At 37.4% G+C, this 16,731-nt stretch overlaps 2 protein-coding genes across 3 annotated transcripts in view; both read left to right on the top strand.

Moving 5' to 3' along the window:
- The window catches only part of RapGAP1 (Rap GTPase activating protein 1), a 264,659-nt gene that overhangs the window by 55,593 nt on the left and 192,335 nt on the right, over window positions 1-16,731 (top strand). The gene's annotated exons all lie outside the window — the stretch shown is intronic.
- Window positions 2,106-13,690, top strand: LOC135842334 (uncharacterized). The gene is made up of 2 exons (XM_065359742.1): window positions 2,106-4,110; window positions 10,773-13,690. The coding sequence occupies exons 1-2, from the start codon at window positions 4,096-4,098 to the stop codon at window positions 13,038-13,040; spliced, it is 2,283 nt and encodes a 760-aa protein (XP_065215814.1). The 5' UTR covers window positions 2,106-4,095; the 3' UTR covers window positions 13,041-13,690.

Genomic DNA, 16,731 nt, shown 5'->3' with positions numbered 1-16,731 from the left:
GTTTTTGGCGATTTATACTTTTTTTTAAAAAGTACGTACTTGACCAATATAAAAATGGTCAAAATAAGTCCCAAAACTAATATTAATTACCCAAATCCAAATTTCACCATTTCTAGCCATTCTGGAGCCTCCAGCGCGATTTTTCAATTTCTCCAGAATTTTGAATTTGCTCCAGAAGGCGTGAATATGAAGTTGGACCGCTAAAAATCGAGTTGTATAATTATTATACTAGACCCGTTTAACGAGTTTATCCACATTTGAGCCGATTTTGAGAGTGACGCCTCAAAAGTGGCTTTTTGACCAGCTTTTTTAAAAATTAAAAAATCTAAAAAAATCAAAAGATTCCCGTTTGTGTGGAAATTTTCGAAATTCACGCGAATCGCTGTATTTTGTCCAAAACTACCCCCCCCCCTCATCCAAATTTCACAATTTCCAGCCATTCTGGAGCCTCCAGCGCGATTTTTCAATTTCTCCAGAATTTTGAATTTGCTCCAGAAGGCGTGAATATGCAGTTGGGCAGCTAAAAATCAAGTTGTATATTACACTCGACATCTTTAACGAGTCTATCTACATTTGAGCCAATCAAGAGTGGTTTTTTGACCAGATTTTTTCAAAGTTGAAAAATCCAAAAAATCAAAAGATAACCGTTTGTGAGGAAATTTTTGAAATTTGCGCGAATCGCTGTATTTTTTCAAGAACTAACCCCCGGAGCACAAATTCTACCATTTCCAGCCGTTTTGGAGCGAGAGTGACTCCTCAAAAAACCACTCTTGATGTGTCACTCCTAAAATCGGCTCAAATGTAGATGAACTCGTTAAACAGTTCGAGTATAATACACAACTCGATTTTTAGCTGCCCAACTGCATATTCACGCCTTCTGGAGCAAATTCAAAATTCTGGAGAAATTGAAAAATCGCGCTGGAGGCTTCAGAATGGCTGGAAATTGCGAAATTTGGATTTGGGGGATAAGTTTTGGACAAAATACAGCGATTCGAGTGAATTTCAAAAATTTCCACACAAATGGGAAACTTTTGATTTTTTTGATTTTTCAATTTTGAAAAAAACTGGTCAAAAGCCACTTTTGAGGCATCACTCTCAAAATCGGCTCAAATGCGGATAAACTCGTTAAACGGGTCGAGTATAATATAACAACTCGATTTTTAGCTGTTCAACTTCATATTCACGCCTTCTGGAGCAAAATTCAAAATTCTGGAGAAATTGAAAAATCGCGCTGGAGGCTCCAGAATGGCTGGAAATGGCGAAATTTGGATTTGGGTAATTAATATTAGTTTTGAGACTTATTTTGACCATTTTTATTGATCAAGTACGTACTTTTTAAAAAAAAGTATAAATCGCCAAAAACAGTCAATTTTGAAGTTTCAAAAATTCGCTAAAAATCGAAAAATGAACTTGGACAGCTGAAAATTTGGTTTTGGGGGTTTTGGACTATGCTCTCTCCAAAAATCGCGATCCCGTTCAAATCGCAGTGCGCGATGTGACACCTCAAGAGGTTCCCTCGTTACAGGAATTCGAAAGCTCCTGCAAACAATATTAGAGTAGGTGGGGGCAAGAATCCGTACTTAGTGTTTGAAACGCTATTATTCGGCTGCAAATTTGTCTAGGGGAAGGGTAAGTATATTTATACAATCTGGGAACCTTTAGCTACAAGTTTTTATTGAAAAAAAAAAAAAAGTCGTCAGCATTTGGAGTTATTAACGTTTAAAGACGAAGTGTCAAAATAGGACTCTTACCCCACCGGGTGGGGTAAGAGTCCTACATAATAAATATCAGGATTTCGATTCTCAACATTTTTAATACGCTCTCCGGCATGATCTTTTGATCCATTTTTCTAACATAATCCCTAAAAATAAAATAAAAAACAATAAATTATTATCCAAAATTGAGATCTTATCAGTAAAATGTAGTGATAAATATTGTAGGATTCTTGCCCCAACCATGTGTTTTTATTGTTTTTACATATTATTCAAATATTTATAAAGGTATTTATTATTTCAACGATTGAAAAGGGTACCTCAACTCATGGTCTTGACAAATGATCATTCAAATAGTTTCAAAAATCACTTATCGCAGCTTGACATGCTGTAGTATAAGTACCCCTTGCTATCATGGGATAGACTGTACTTATTACATGAATTCGAAGAGCTTACGTCAGAGAATAAATCTAGAGTGGGAAATGGAAAAGTTTATGACGCTAGGTACTTACCTACCTAGCGGCAGTATGTTTTTATTCGATGTAATAGTAAGAACGTGTGATATATGTTCGACCGTTTTTTTATCTTTTATTATTCAAATTGCAATGTAAATTGTTTCTAATTCGAATGATTAATTAAACTATTTTCAATGATCTAATATTCGTGTCGTGAAAGTTAATTTGCTCAAAGGAACATGTTTTTCTGATTGATTCGAGTATTGGATCTAATGGAGTAAGTCATATTTTCGAGTACACCGGCATGGCTGGGACTTGATCCCATGCCAGTTCCGGTCAGAATATAGGTCTTATTTCATAGTTAGGTTTAGAGATAGCCAAGGTAAATGGCTCCGTTAAAATCTGAGTACGAAATATCCAAGGTAATGGTTTAGTGGTTAGATTCAATTAGATAGTCTAGTTAAAGACTTAATAGGACCTAATTAATGAAATGAGATGATCTCGGAGTAGATCTATTAAGACAGTACCATCTATTTTCTCCCTTGAGGTTGAAATGTACGTAATTCTTAGCTAATTACAATTCGAATTATATAATTAGGACAAGTCCGAAACATGATTGTCGTTTTGATAGGCTCTGCCTATTTTGTAAATAATGTGTAAATCTCCCCTCTCTTTTGGTTTCTTGCTTGTTAATTCGAATCATATTATCATTATTTTCGATAGAGCTTAATTTTATGTTGATAGGTAGGTTTCCTTTTATCCTAAATACCCATCCCAATAATCCAATATGTGAATCCTTTTATACCTACAACACTCGCTACTCTCCCTAGTCTAAAAATATTCATCAATTTCCTAATACCTATCCAACATAAAATTAAAATGGCGCCCAACGTGGGGCTAGGGCTTAGTGTGTGTAAGAAGGTTTAATTACCTAATTAAAATTATTAATTTTCGATCTTTTCGTGTCAAAATTCCATTCGGACATGTGGTTCAAATTTTAACATGAAAATAGGATTCGAATAACAAATAGGCCTAGATTAGTTTTATCTCGTTATCGCAATGTGCCATTCTCTCGCCTATAGGAAAGTTCGGTCAGTCTCGGATAGGTAGGTACTGAATTGGTAGGTACCTATCTTCCTAGGGGTATTTGCGTGTGAGAGAGAATGTTTTAACTCGTGCATAATTGTACTAGCCTTCTAACGCGATAAAAATGTAACAGAAAAGTACCAGACCATCGAATGCAACGAGAAACGAACGAGATAACGATTACTCTTCAGCTGCTACAAAGTACCAGAATTGCATAGCATTAGAAATAAAACATGTTACAACTAGATTTACGTTCAAGTACGTTGTATTGCTATGGCAAGGCAGGGTTTGAGTAATAAAGGCCGCTAAATTATTTTCCCCTCTCCCGCATATGTTCGAACACCCGAGTGTTTGAAATATGCCTTAGTATTAGTATGTGTTTTTATAATAAAATCATCAGAAAATCAAATAAAAAAATTACGTGTAGAAAAATCGACACTCGCGTCGACTAAATTCCAAGAATCGTAGGATATTTTTCTAGGTATTGTTATTGTGATGTCGAGTCGCCATTTTGTAATGCTTATCTCTATTGTCTATTTCCAAACGATCGCAGTGTTTTGATACAAGCTCTTTGAGTATTCTTTCTACTTTCATTCGATGAACATCGTTGATTTTGCGTCGCGTAATTTTTCATCTATTTATGCTTTGTTTTTTGCGATTTTTAATTCGAATGAATGATGCGATCGTGTAATTAATGAGTAATTGATTAACGTAAAGGATTTTGTGGAGTTAAGTGCGATTTATTCGTGTTATTGTTCGATTTCGGTATCTCATCAGATCCAGCCGAATACGTTATCTTTGTTTACCTTTTGGAATCGCTTGTTTTCGTATTGATATTTACTATGACTTCGATTGAGGTAAAGATTTTGGAATTTTGTCTAGATATGTGTTGTATTTTTCTTTTGTGTGTATTTGTGTAAGCTCAAAAGTATTTTACGTGCCAAAATTGGTTATGAGAATAACCTGGCGCCTGACGTGAGTATTTGTTTCCTTTTAGATTTGTTTCATGCACGTCAGGTATTTTTGAGCTGTTAGGTTAGTTTGTGTTAATGTTAGAGTAGAATTCGAATGTAAAACCATTACCTAAGGATTCGAATAGTTAGGGAACTAGGTTCAGTTAGGGATTTAGTTAGTTAGGAATATTCTGACCGGAACAAGCCATTGGTGTGCTTGAGTCTCCATTAATTCGATTTGTATACAGTGAATAGTGAAGAAGAATTCAACGTTGCTGATATCGACGATTCGATTGTAGACATTCGATCATTCGATCCAGCTATCATCAACTTTACGATAAATAGTAGTGATATTAATCTCGAAATTTCGAATAACGAAGAAAGCGACGATTCTGTTCAAACGATAACCGAAGCTGACGATTCAATTGAACGAGAACTTCGCGGTATTCGAGACCAGTTTAACGAAACTCGATCCAATTTCTCCGACGACGAATTCGAATTACCTAAAAAGTCCAGAAAATCTCGCAGTTTGTCGAATTCATCATCATCATCGATTGCTTCTGCATCTCCAACTTCGATTACAAATAAATTTGAATTATTATCAACTGAAGAAAAGAAGAGTAAGCGTCAGTCTCGTCATCGTAGAAGAGCTAAACTTTTCTCTCCAGTTGGCCCACATTTACGTGCGATTTCACATCCGCCTGGTTTCTATAGAGAAACAAAACCAACGTTTCGACCTCGTACAAAAAAGACGTACGATTCTAACGACAGTGATTATCACGAAGTTCGCGAAGAAATACCTGTTGAAGAAATTGCTGAAGTATTCGACGAAGTCATGCAAGCTGAACTCGAGGAGTTGAGAGCTAAGTACGCTGATTTGCAAGCGACTGAGAGGTCTCTTCGCGAGAGATTGAATACTCGAGAATCTCTCCAGAATGATCCAGTTCCAGGAACGTCAACTGGAACCGGAGGTGTCTCTGCCAAACAATTATGTGATATATTGGCTGTTAATAATAGCACTTTTGCCGAAGAAGTTGCTAAACAATTCTCTATCTACGTTCCACAACCTCAACAACAAGGTGGACGTGGTGGTGGAGGTGGAGGTCGAAATCAAGACTTTGTTCCTCAACCTACTTGTTTGATAATACCGAAACGCAACTATAATTTAGCAGCTGATAGTGAAGAGCTTTCTTTCGGTATTCCCGGTACTAGATCGTTATTGAAAATTTCACCAGTTGTATTTTCCAGCGTCGATAATTCGAATCACAACAAAGCTACCAAGACAATTCTTCAAAATGCTCGTTTGAAATCTTGGACAGCTGGAAAAGACCATCGTTGTGTCGAAGAATTCATCGTAGAATTCGAAAACGAGATTCGTCAACTAGTTAAAACCAACCAAGAATACAATATTGGATTCGATCATTTTCTCGATTCTCCAGATTTATTGAATTTCAAGAAACAAATGAAAGTAGATACTCCATGGCATGAGAATGCGATCAAATTGATTAAAATGTATTCGAATGTTCGTGAGCATTCTAATGAATTAAAATGTTTCAATGAGAGTGTCAAAAAACCTCAACAGAGTGCTGTCGATTATGCCACCTTCTGGTTGCGCCGTTTACATTGGAATTCTTCTGTAGAAGCAAAATACGTATCTGAAGTTTTATTGGAAGACAATAAAATCGGAATGAAATATCGAGAAGTTTTCAAAGAGTGTTCACCTACCGACTCTATTGAAGATTTAATTGAAAAAATTACGAAACTTGAATTCTCCGGTACTTCTAAAGAAAAGAATATTGACGCATCTTCGTATTACCATCAAGTCACGAAACCTATGCTTGACAAAGAGAAGAAATCATATTCGAATAAAGATGGTTCAAGTTCCAGTAAATCCTCCAGTGGTTCCAGTTCGAATAAAGAGCCACCAAAGCCATCTTCGAATAAGCCGAATCCTTTTGAAAAGTTTAAAAAGGGTCAGCTGCTCAAATACGTCAGTTCAAAAGATGGCAAATACCAATTGAAGAAAATCGAGAGCATAAAGGAAGTAGAAAATGAACCTAATGCTCAAATTTACATCATCGATCAAAATCATCAATTAGTCGATTACGTGAAGCCGAAAGAACATGAACCAGAACCTGAAGGTGAAGCTTTCGATTGCGAATTTGATCCCAATGATTTAAACTACTGAAAGGTGCTACCAAAGGTCGCAGTAGTACCTTCACTCGAGTTAAGCCGACCAAAAAGTTCACTTTACCGAATGCTTCCATTGTAAATACCAAAAATGCACCGATTGTACCACCAGTCATTCCAGAAATTCCAAAACAGAAAGAACCAGTTTATTTGTTTTGTGATGGAATACTTTACATCGGTAGCAACGTCATGTTCCGTTTCTTGCGTCAATATGATAAGAAACCCGCTTGTAATTTGGAAAATTACAAATTAGTTGGTGACAATTTAACTGCTAAAAAAGTCAATCAGTTATTCGATGAACACACCTTCGATATTCCGGCCGGCGTCGAACATGCAATTATCCATCTAGGATTGCAAGAATCAACATTCAAGAAGCTTGATAGTTCGATTTTCCAAATGGAATTGGAAAAATTGATAATGCGATTACGTGATAATTACCAACTCAAGCACATTGTTCTCGCTTTGATCGCTCCGACTAACTTTGCTGTTCCAACAGTAGAATATTGGGAAACTCTCGAAGAAGTAAATAAAACGATTTACTTTACAGCAGGCAAGCAAGATAAATGCCTGTTTTGGAACGCGTTTTCTCCATTTGTAAAACGTTACGAACTAATTCCAAATGAAAAGCGATGGTTTAAATACGTGGCTGAAGGAAATATCTTGTACGATATAAAACGAGAATTATATCAAGGTGGCGTTAATCCGAAGACCGCTAAAGCAGATTTGGCAGGTTGGAAAATATTCGAATTAAATAAACTACAATACGAAATGTGTAGCTTTATGAAGAAGTTTTGCCATATCAACATATTCGAATCTACAAAGCCACAACCGAAAGATGAAAATCTCGATCATCTTTATGGACGTACAGATGCTCCAGTAGTATTCAATTTGAATGACAGCATCATCGACGTATTACAACCAGTCGATATTGAGTATTCGAATAAAGACATTTCACCTAAAATCAAAGTTCAATTTGGCAAAATTGAGATCGATGCTCTGATTGATAACGGGTGTTCGCACGTTCTAATGAACGAAAACGCTTACGAGCGTATTTTAGCAGAATATCCAGAATACAAGAAAAGCGAAGTGAAAGCTGAAGGGATGGGCCAGAAGTTTACATTGGCTGCTACAAAATCACATCCTAAGATAAATAAAATGGCATATTTATCAATCAGCTTTCCTACTCAAAAGCCAAATAAGAGCGTCTATAACATTCAAGTATTCATTGTTAAAGACCTCAACGCTCAGCTTATCATCGGTCGCAACCTAATGCGAGCATTCGAAATGGTCATCTTTACGGCGAAAAATTATATCGAATTAACTGATCCTGCCAATACTTCCGGTAAAAATCGAACGTTTACGATTCCGTATCAAGAAGCTGAAAAAGTTCCAGTCAATTTCGAATTAAAACCTGATCCTAAACAACAGCCGTTAAAAGAGGTTCATTTCATCAACTTCATCAAACCAGAAGAAATATTTTCGATTAGCGAGAATCCTGAGTATGTCATCGAAACTGAGCTTCGTTACAAAATCGAAGAAGCTGTCGAAGGCACGGAATTATCTCAAAAACACAAAGGTACGTTGCGTAAGCACCTATATAACAATTATGAGCCATTTGAAAACAGGATAGGTCTATGTAATTGTTACGAGCATAGGTTTGCCTTTGTGGGAAATAAACTTCCCCCTCCTCATAAAGTTTGGTGTAAAACCAGGCCTATTCCACATCGATATGAAGATGGAGTCCACGAAATCATCCGAAAGTGGAAAGAAGAGGGAAAGGTAGTTGAAAGACAGTCTCCTTATAAATTAGGATTAGTATACGTTGACAAAGGAGGTGGTAAAGTTCGAATCTGTCTTGATGGTCGTCCATTGAATGAATTTATCTATCGTCATTCTACAGAACCTCCGAACATAAACCATATGCGTATGAAGTTCAAAGACGCGAACTACTTTACGATATTCGATTTCAACAATGGTTTTATGCAAATAAAAGTAGTCGATGACCAACAATGCGTTTTATCATTTACTGTCGATGGCATTCCATTAGTCATGACAGTAGTTGGTTTTGGTACGGAGGATTCCCTTGCAGCATTTGTCTACGCTTTGAGATTGGTACTCCGCGGATGTGAAGATTTCACAGGAGTTTACGTAGACGATGTAATTATCTATTCGAAGACAATAGAGGAGCATCTTGAGCATATTCGAATCTTTCTCGAAAAAGTCAAAGCTGCGGGAATGACTTTAAATCTCCGTAAGACACAGTGGTGTCGAAGAAAAATAAAATATTTGGGAATGATCTTTTCTGACGAAGGCGTACAGGTAGATCCGGAAAAGATAGAACCGATATTGAATTTTGAGCTTCCCAAAGATGTAAAGTGCCTCCAGCAGTTTCTCGGTATGTTTCAGTACTACCGAGAATATATGCCGAGAATCAGCCTGCTGTGTGAGCCTTTATATGCGATGATTGCTAAAAAAGGTGTTTTCATTTGGACTGAAGAGAACATCCAATGTTTCAATTTATTGAAACAAGAATTAGCCAATGAAACCCTTCTCACTTACCCTGACTTTTCCAAGCCCTTCTACGTGTATACTGATGCGTCTACGAAGGCAATTGGAGGTGTTGTTATGCAACCGAATAGAAAGAATGGGAAAGATCTTATGATGCCGATAGCTTTTACTTCCAGAGTCTTAAAAGGATACGAAAAATCCTACTCTGTGATGGAACTAGAATTATTAGCCGTTGTACATCTATTGGCTAAAAATTATTATTTGCTCGCTGGAAATGAGGTGAACTTGTATACTGACAACATAGCAGTCACCTATTTGAAGAAAAATCAATTACTTCCGAATAGAATTATAAAGTGGTTACTTTACCTGGATAATTTTCGTATCAATATTCGTCATATTGCTGGAGCTGAGAATTCGATCGCAGATTTTTTGTCTCGCTATTCATTTAACATCACTGAAAACGATAAGAATTTCACCATATTTCTATTCGATTATGTAACACCGAAGTGTTTGTATACTGAATTTCGAAGACTTCGTTCGATTCAAAATAATGATACAGCAGTTCAAAATTGGATCGCAAAAGCACCAGAACGAGTTCGAATTGATGATAATTTAAAGTTGATTGTTTTCCAAAATCAAAATGACCAAGAATGGAGAATTTTCATTCCAAGTAATCTTCAACTTGATATCATTAACCATTACCATTATGACTATGGGCACGTTGGAATCACGAAATTAATTCGAATTATTCGTAGGCATTTTGATTGGCCTGGACTGACGTCACAAGTGCAACAATACGTTAATGGTTGTATATCTTGCCAGGTATCAATGCGAACTACGTCAAGAATGTATGGTCCAATTCAGTCGATAACATCTGACAACTTTAATCATATTCTTTGCCTGGATAATTTTGGCCCAATTCCATCTAGTACAGCTGGTGTTGACCATGTATTCGTAATAGAGGATCATTTCACTAAATACGTTAGACTTTACCCAATGAAAGTCGTGACTTCTACGAATATCATTGATCGAATGGAAAAATGGATGGCTGAATTTGGTTGCCCAAAGATCATTTTGAGCGATAATGGACCGCAATTTTCTTCAAAACTATGGAGAAAATATTGGCTCAAAAAGAATGTTCAAATACGTTATACATCGCGTTATACGCCAAATTCGAATCCTGCCGAACGTATAATGAGCACATTAGGTTCAAGTATTCGAAAATACCTCAGTGATAAGCAGAAAGCATGGTGTCGTATTATTCCTGATATTGAGCGAAAACTCAATTACACTGAGAGTGCTGTGACTGGATGTATTCCCTATGAAGCAGTTAAAGGTAGACTCGTTCCTGATCCACTCGTTGAAATTGTAAAGAAACGGAAATTACCTGAAAATCTCCATCAGAAGATATTCGATAATCAACGTAAAGAAATCGAGAAAAGAAGAGAATATTTTAGCAAAGTTCATCCTCCAGTTCGATTAAAAGAAGGGGATCGTGTCTTCGTAAAAAACCGAGTCCAATCTTCGAAAGAAAAAGGTGTCGCCGCTAAACTGTCTCATCAGTGGAAAGGTCCTTATAAAATAGTCAGTAAACCTTGGATCAACGTTTACGAGTTGGAAGACGAAAATAGACCCGGCTACATCATTCGTGAGAACATTAGACATCTGAAAAAATACGACAAGGCAACTGATGATCCAGAAACGCCTCCTATAGAGTAGTGTCTTAAGTCTCGTCTTGTCTTAGTCTTCTTTTCTCCCTCTCTCTTTTTTAATTATATTTTAGCGTTATAAAATAGTTTGTATTCGAATAAAAAAGTCTCGTAGAATTATTCTAATCTATGAAAAATGGTATTTTAATTTGTTCACAGAATAACATGTACGCGAGTTGTCTCGAGGGACACGTGCATCCTCTAAAGAATCAACAAATGCAGAACATCGCTGCTCATACTTGCACAGCAGATGACCTTGATCTACGAGTAATGTACGTACGTGGAAAACAGCAGCGGACATTATTGATTGTTTTCCAAGAGGTCACCTGTCCGATTAAAACAACCATTCGCCGCTATATCGATCGTCTCAATCTTCATCCTGAACTGGCAGAGTATTACAGAGAGAGCGAATTTCAACGAATCGAGCTGTATATCAGAGAGTATCTCTTAACCGTCTTGGCTGCTGATCTGATAAAAGGTTTCAAGCGCTGCGTCATACCCGATCCGGCTCCGAAGCTATCTGAACAGGTGTCTTCCGTTGCGGTTGAAATCATCAATTTACGATCGTTCTTAGTTGACTCAATCACCTCGCTTTGGGTACCTCCGCCTCCTCTCGCTCGTCCGAATCTTTCGATAAATATACGAAGAGCCTTCTCCGTCGACGATTTGAATCTGCCACCGTACGTAATTCCCGCCGTTCATGTTGAAAATGCTGAAGAAGTCATCGCTCCTATTCGAATTCCAGCAAACGATAACGTCGCAGCTACTGCTCAGTCCGCCGAAGAGAACTCTGATAATGTTTTTGATACGACTGATGGTGACGATGACGATGTGTTCGAATCAAACTCCGAGCAATTAAATAAGACATTCCACGATCTCAACGTTACTCTTTCCGAAAATGATGTTCGAATAATCAATTCAACGAGACGTGAATTATCTGTCAACCTTACCAGATGTGATTCTAAGAAATCTGAGCTGAAAAGCCCAGATGAAAGTTTGCCAGAAGCCAAACGTCATGAGCCCGAAGTGTTACCGAAGCCACCGAAATCAGTAACATTTCACTTTGCCGAAGGTGAACTACCATCTCATCGATTAATCACGACCGACGAACCGCTACCTTTCACACTTGAAAGCATGTTGGCCCAATTAAAGGCGAATTCGGATAGCGCACCTTCAACTTCATATTTGGTACCTCCAGCGATTGCATCTTCAAGTGATCACATCTTCGTTCGACCGCCGTCTACAGATGCTGAAAATGAAAAATGCAATGATAAATCCGAGAATTCATCTGATAACAAGAAGCCTGTCGATTCGAATGATGTTGAAAATGTAGTCACTGATAGATCTAGTAATTCGAATGTTCCAGCGGTGATTCCTGCAGCAATTCCAGTCATCCCTCCCAACGATCGTGCTTATCTTCGAGTAACTTTTCCACGGTTCAACTACGCCGAAATCGATGGCAAACAAAACTTCGCTCGTGATCTTATCGATTCGAACAAAATCCCAGAGCAGAGATTCCAGACATACGTTCCGCCTTTTTATCCGAGAAATTATATACTTATGGCATTCGAATGGAACGGTCCAGATTTTTCTTCACTCTACTTACGTCTCTGGAATGGCCTCAATAGAGGGACCACCGTTAATTACCATATTGTGGTACCGATTTTTCCACGTCATGTGCGTAGACAGACGTTTGAGTGGCCTCGTACCCGAGTTGAAGCTTTATGCTGGAGGAACCACTTGAACTTTGTGCGGAAAACGGTTTCTGAAGAAATTTTTCCTCACGAGTACGTCGATTTCCCGAGATGGAGCTACGAAGACAGGAACCTGGAGGTGAATCATCTTCTCACCATACTCGGTAATGTACGTGGCCAGGAATTGGAAATAATATTTGATGCGACGTTGCCAGTTTCGTTAATCAGCCAAGACGCCGTCGACAATTTAACACCTTTTGTCGATTTTCAATTCACCGAGTTACAACATCCACGCGCCACATACGTACCGTGGAAAGATTTTGTTCGAGTGCTTTCTCACAAACGTACTACCGTTCCGATTCGATTAACCCCTAATATCAGATGGCATGTCGAAGAAGAACATTTGTTCAATTGTTACGTCGCCGATTTCCCTGTATCCAGAGGACGTGATCCAAGGTTAGGAACGATAATTCTCGGAAGACAATTGATTCCGCACATTAATCGATTTGACCCAGATAAATTGGATATGTCGATCATGGGTCCTGAGGAGAATCGAAGGTTGCGATCAATTCGTTGTAAAGAAAAAGTCCCAGAAATTCGAATTAGGGGATTAATGCGAACGTTACGGGAAGCGACTCCTGATGACATCAAGGCTGAATTCGAACCTGTTCAGAATTATTGCATCGAGAAGATCAAAGGTTGCCGTTATGACGAGGATTATATCGACTTTTAATTCGATTTTTGTATTTCTTCTTCTCGTGTATTTTGTACGTGTTCCTCGTGAAAATTGTGAATTTTGTGTACTGTTTATCGATTGCGACTAAATCTACCCGGATATGACTCTGTAAATATTTTATTTTTCTTTTTTCTTTTTTATTCGAATTATTGTTATTGGTGTTTAGTTCGATTTGTTTTGTTTTGTTTTTGTTTAAAAATCTGATCATTGAATAATTTTTCCTTATGAAGGTTTTGTAAAATAGTTTATTAGATTTTTCATTTGTCATTCGATTTATCATATCAGTAGAAAAATTATTGTATTTCTGTTTCTTACTTGTGTAGTCTAGCTTTTCCTTTTCCTACTCGGCGATTTCTTCCTTGTCGGGGGGAGAGTTTATGTAGTATAAGTACCCCTTGCTATCATGGGATAGACTGTACTTATTACATGAATTCGAAGAGCTTACTTCAGAGAATAAATCTAGAGTGGGAAATGGAAAAGTTTATGACGCTAGGTACTTACCTACCTAGCGGCAGTATGTTTTTATTCGATGTAATAGTAAGAACGTGTGATATATGTTCGACCGTTTTTTTATCTTTTATTATTCAAATTGCAATGTAAATTGTTTCTAATTCGAATGATTAATTAAACTATTTTCAATGATCTAATATTCGTGTCGTGAAAGTTAATTTGCTCAAAGGAACATGTTTTTCTGATTGATTCGAGTATTGGATCTAATGGAGTAAGTCATATTTTCGAGTACACCGGCATGGCTGGGACTTGATCCCATGCCAGTTCCGGTCAGAATATAGGTCTTATTTCATAGTTAGGTTTAGAGATAGCCAAGGTAAATGGCTCCGTTAAAATCTGAGTACGAAATATCCAAGGTAATGGTTTAGTGGTTAGATTCAATTAGATAGTCTAGTTAAAGACTTAATAGGACCTAATTAATGAAATGAGATGATCTCGGAGTAGATCTATTAAGACAGTACCATCTATTTTCTCCCTTGAGGTTGAAATGTACGTAATTCTTAGCTAATTACAATTCGAATTATATAATTAGGACAAGTCCGAAACATGATTGTCGTTTTGATAGGCTCTGCCTATTTTGTAAATAATGTGTAAATCTCCCCTCTCTTTTGGTTTCTTGCTTGTTAATTCGAATCATATTATCATTATTTTCGATAGAGCTTAATTTTATGTTGATAGGTAGGTTTCCTTTTATCCTAAATACCCATCCCAATAATCCAATATGTGAATCCTTTTATACCTACAACACTCGCTACTCTCCCTAGTCTAAAAATATTCATCAATTTCCTAATACCTATCCAACAATGCTAAATATGAAGACGTAAAAATTACAGTGGAGAACAGTGAAAAATATAAACTGATATTTTCACTACTTAAACACGTCGCAGGGTTGCCAATTTTTGTAGGGTGACTAAATTTTGCTAAAGGTACATGTGACTAAAAAAATTGAAATTTTTCAGTGTAGCCAAATATGAGAAATTCAAAATCGGACTCTTACCCCGCTACGTACTCTTGCCCCCACTTACTCTACGTAAAATTACCTACAATTATTATCTTCTGCGGTTTCTCAATATGTCTAAATCGACACCGACTCATTATCGTGTCATCTTTCGACGATGCAGTGCTGTATGACAATTGGTTAGGGATTTTTTTTCGTACGGTAGAGTGAATTTACACCTATAAACACCTTCCCACAAGGTGTATCGCAGCTGCCAATTAATTACATATGCGGCATAACACGATGCGATTTTCATTCGGCGACAAGTCAGGATTCGCGAGAGTCAGCGACCGCTTATCAAGGGGGGCGGATTTTGGCGTTAATCCTCTCGTTGCAGCTGGCGATTTTTTTTTCGTCTCTCGTTGCGTGTAATTTTGTCCATCTGTATGTATGATCTGTCTGTATGTCTGCTTAGGTGAGTAATTCTACAATAAATTATTGAATCGTTGCATTTCAAGTTGCAAGGTACGAATACCGGACCCCTTCATTTATTCATTAACTTAATCCGAGAATTGAATGATTTTATCATCGGTAGTTTCATCGTCATCGACTTGTTTCCAATGTATACATATAAGTAACTTATTTAATCCAGATCTAAAGGCTTGACGAAGTGATGTATCGAGGGGGAGGGGGTGAGGAGGAGGGACTGAAATCTCAGTTTTTTACTCCAGACCTTCCAGATGGGGTTCGAACAAATTTTGGAAGGGGAGGTTGGAAACAAAAATGTTGAATAATTTTAAATATTGGTACCTATGGTAGAAATTTTATCAATGTCACATCTGACACGAGGGCATTCCCAATCGTTCAAATTTTTCCGACTAAACAGGAACTGTGCGATTATTTAGAATTTTTTCCTCTTTTCCGCGATGGTAATGGTAATTTTATCGAATTACTCGATACGTGATAGATTACGAACGTTGCTACGTATATTTTATCAGCACATCAGCTGTTTGGATATAATATTTTCAAACGTGTCCGCTGTACTTTATTTTCTTCTTCCATGAAAAGAAAAGCTACCTATAAGAGCGTGAACCGAATAAAATTGATTATAAACTGTATACTTACGTGATTGTGAGTCGATGTTAACGGTATTTACGAGTAAAATTTACGACTATGTATAGGTAAATATCTACAATTTTGGTAGTGTGTGCAGAGAGTAGGCCTATATAGTACGAGTAGATGTGCGTAGTGTTCAAATTGTATCGTAATGGTGGTACCTGTACCTACTAGTATCACGCAGATATCGTATGCTAGGTATAGTAGGTACGAATATAATGGTATATCCAATTCAAGTGTTGTAATTGTAAATGGACTTGAATGGCTACCGTTATACGCAGCACAACAGTAACTAATGCTTTAGCAGAGAGCGTCATAAATAATAGATAGGCAATTAGGCATTTTCCGTCATCGCATCGTCGCTGAAAAGCGGAGCGTTGTAAATTTCAAGCTTATACCTTACCTATAAGCCTATGAAAGAAAATCACCATCGCCGTCGCAATAATAATTGCTGACACTATTGCCATCGCCATCGCGTCACTCACCATGAAGACTACTTATTGTTAGTTCCTCCTCACTTCCTATACTATACCTTCCTACACCTAGCCGTCTAGATTTCGGTCATCGATGAGCCAGTTAGTAGTTGTTGAATGGCGAAAACATGTCGCTGACATTACACGTGATGATCAATGGTGCGTTTCGCACTTTCATCGATGGTTATTTATGTAGGATATTATCTCACAATCAGGTTGTTGGGCGAATTTTGATTGATTCTGGTTCCGAAATGGTATAGTTTTTGTCTTGGTTCGTTTGAATTTGAGCACTTTTTTTCTCTGTTGATTTGGGCAATAATTCAATTTGATTGCACGTTTTCAAAATGATGATTTATAGGTACTCGAAATTCCAATCAACTGGAGTAATTTTTTTTGATTCATTCTTTATTTTATTGGTTCGTTTAATTTTTTCAGAAATTCTCGCAAGTGAGTAAAGTAACTGAACAGCCTACTTTTTAGGGTCATTCCAAGTCAAATCAGCTCGGTTCTGGATTCAGGTACTCTAATTTAGCTCAATATTTTTTCCTAAATTCCTCTCATCAGAAAAAAAGTCGAATTGCTATCGTAAGATCCTCGACCCCCCCCCACATTCACCCCTGAGGCAAAAAGGACGAGGTTTTTTTCAGAAACA

This window comes from Planococcus citri, chromosome 4 (genome assembly GCF_950023065.1).
Source record: "Planococcus citri chromosome 4, ihPlaCitr1.1, whole genome shotgun sequence".
Classification (NCBI taxonomy): Eukaryota; Metazoa; Arthropoda; class Insecta; order Hemiptera; family Pseudococcidae; genus Planococcus; species Planococcus citri.
This window is presented reverse-complemented; position numbering and strand designations above follow the sequence as displayed.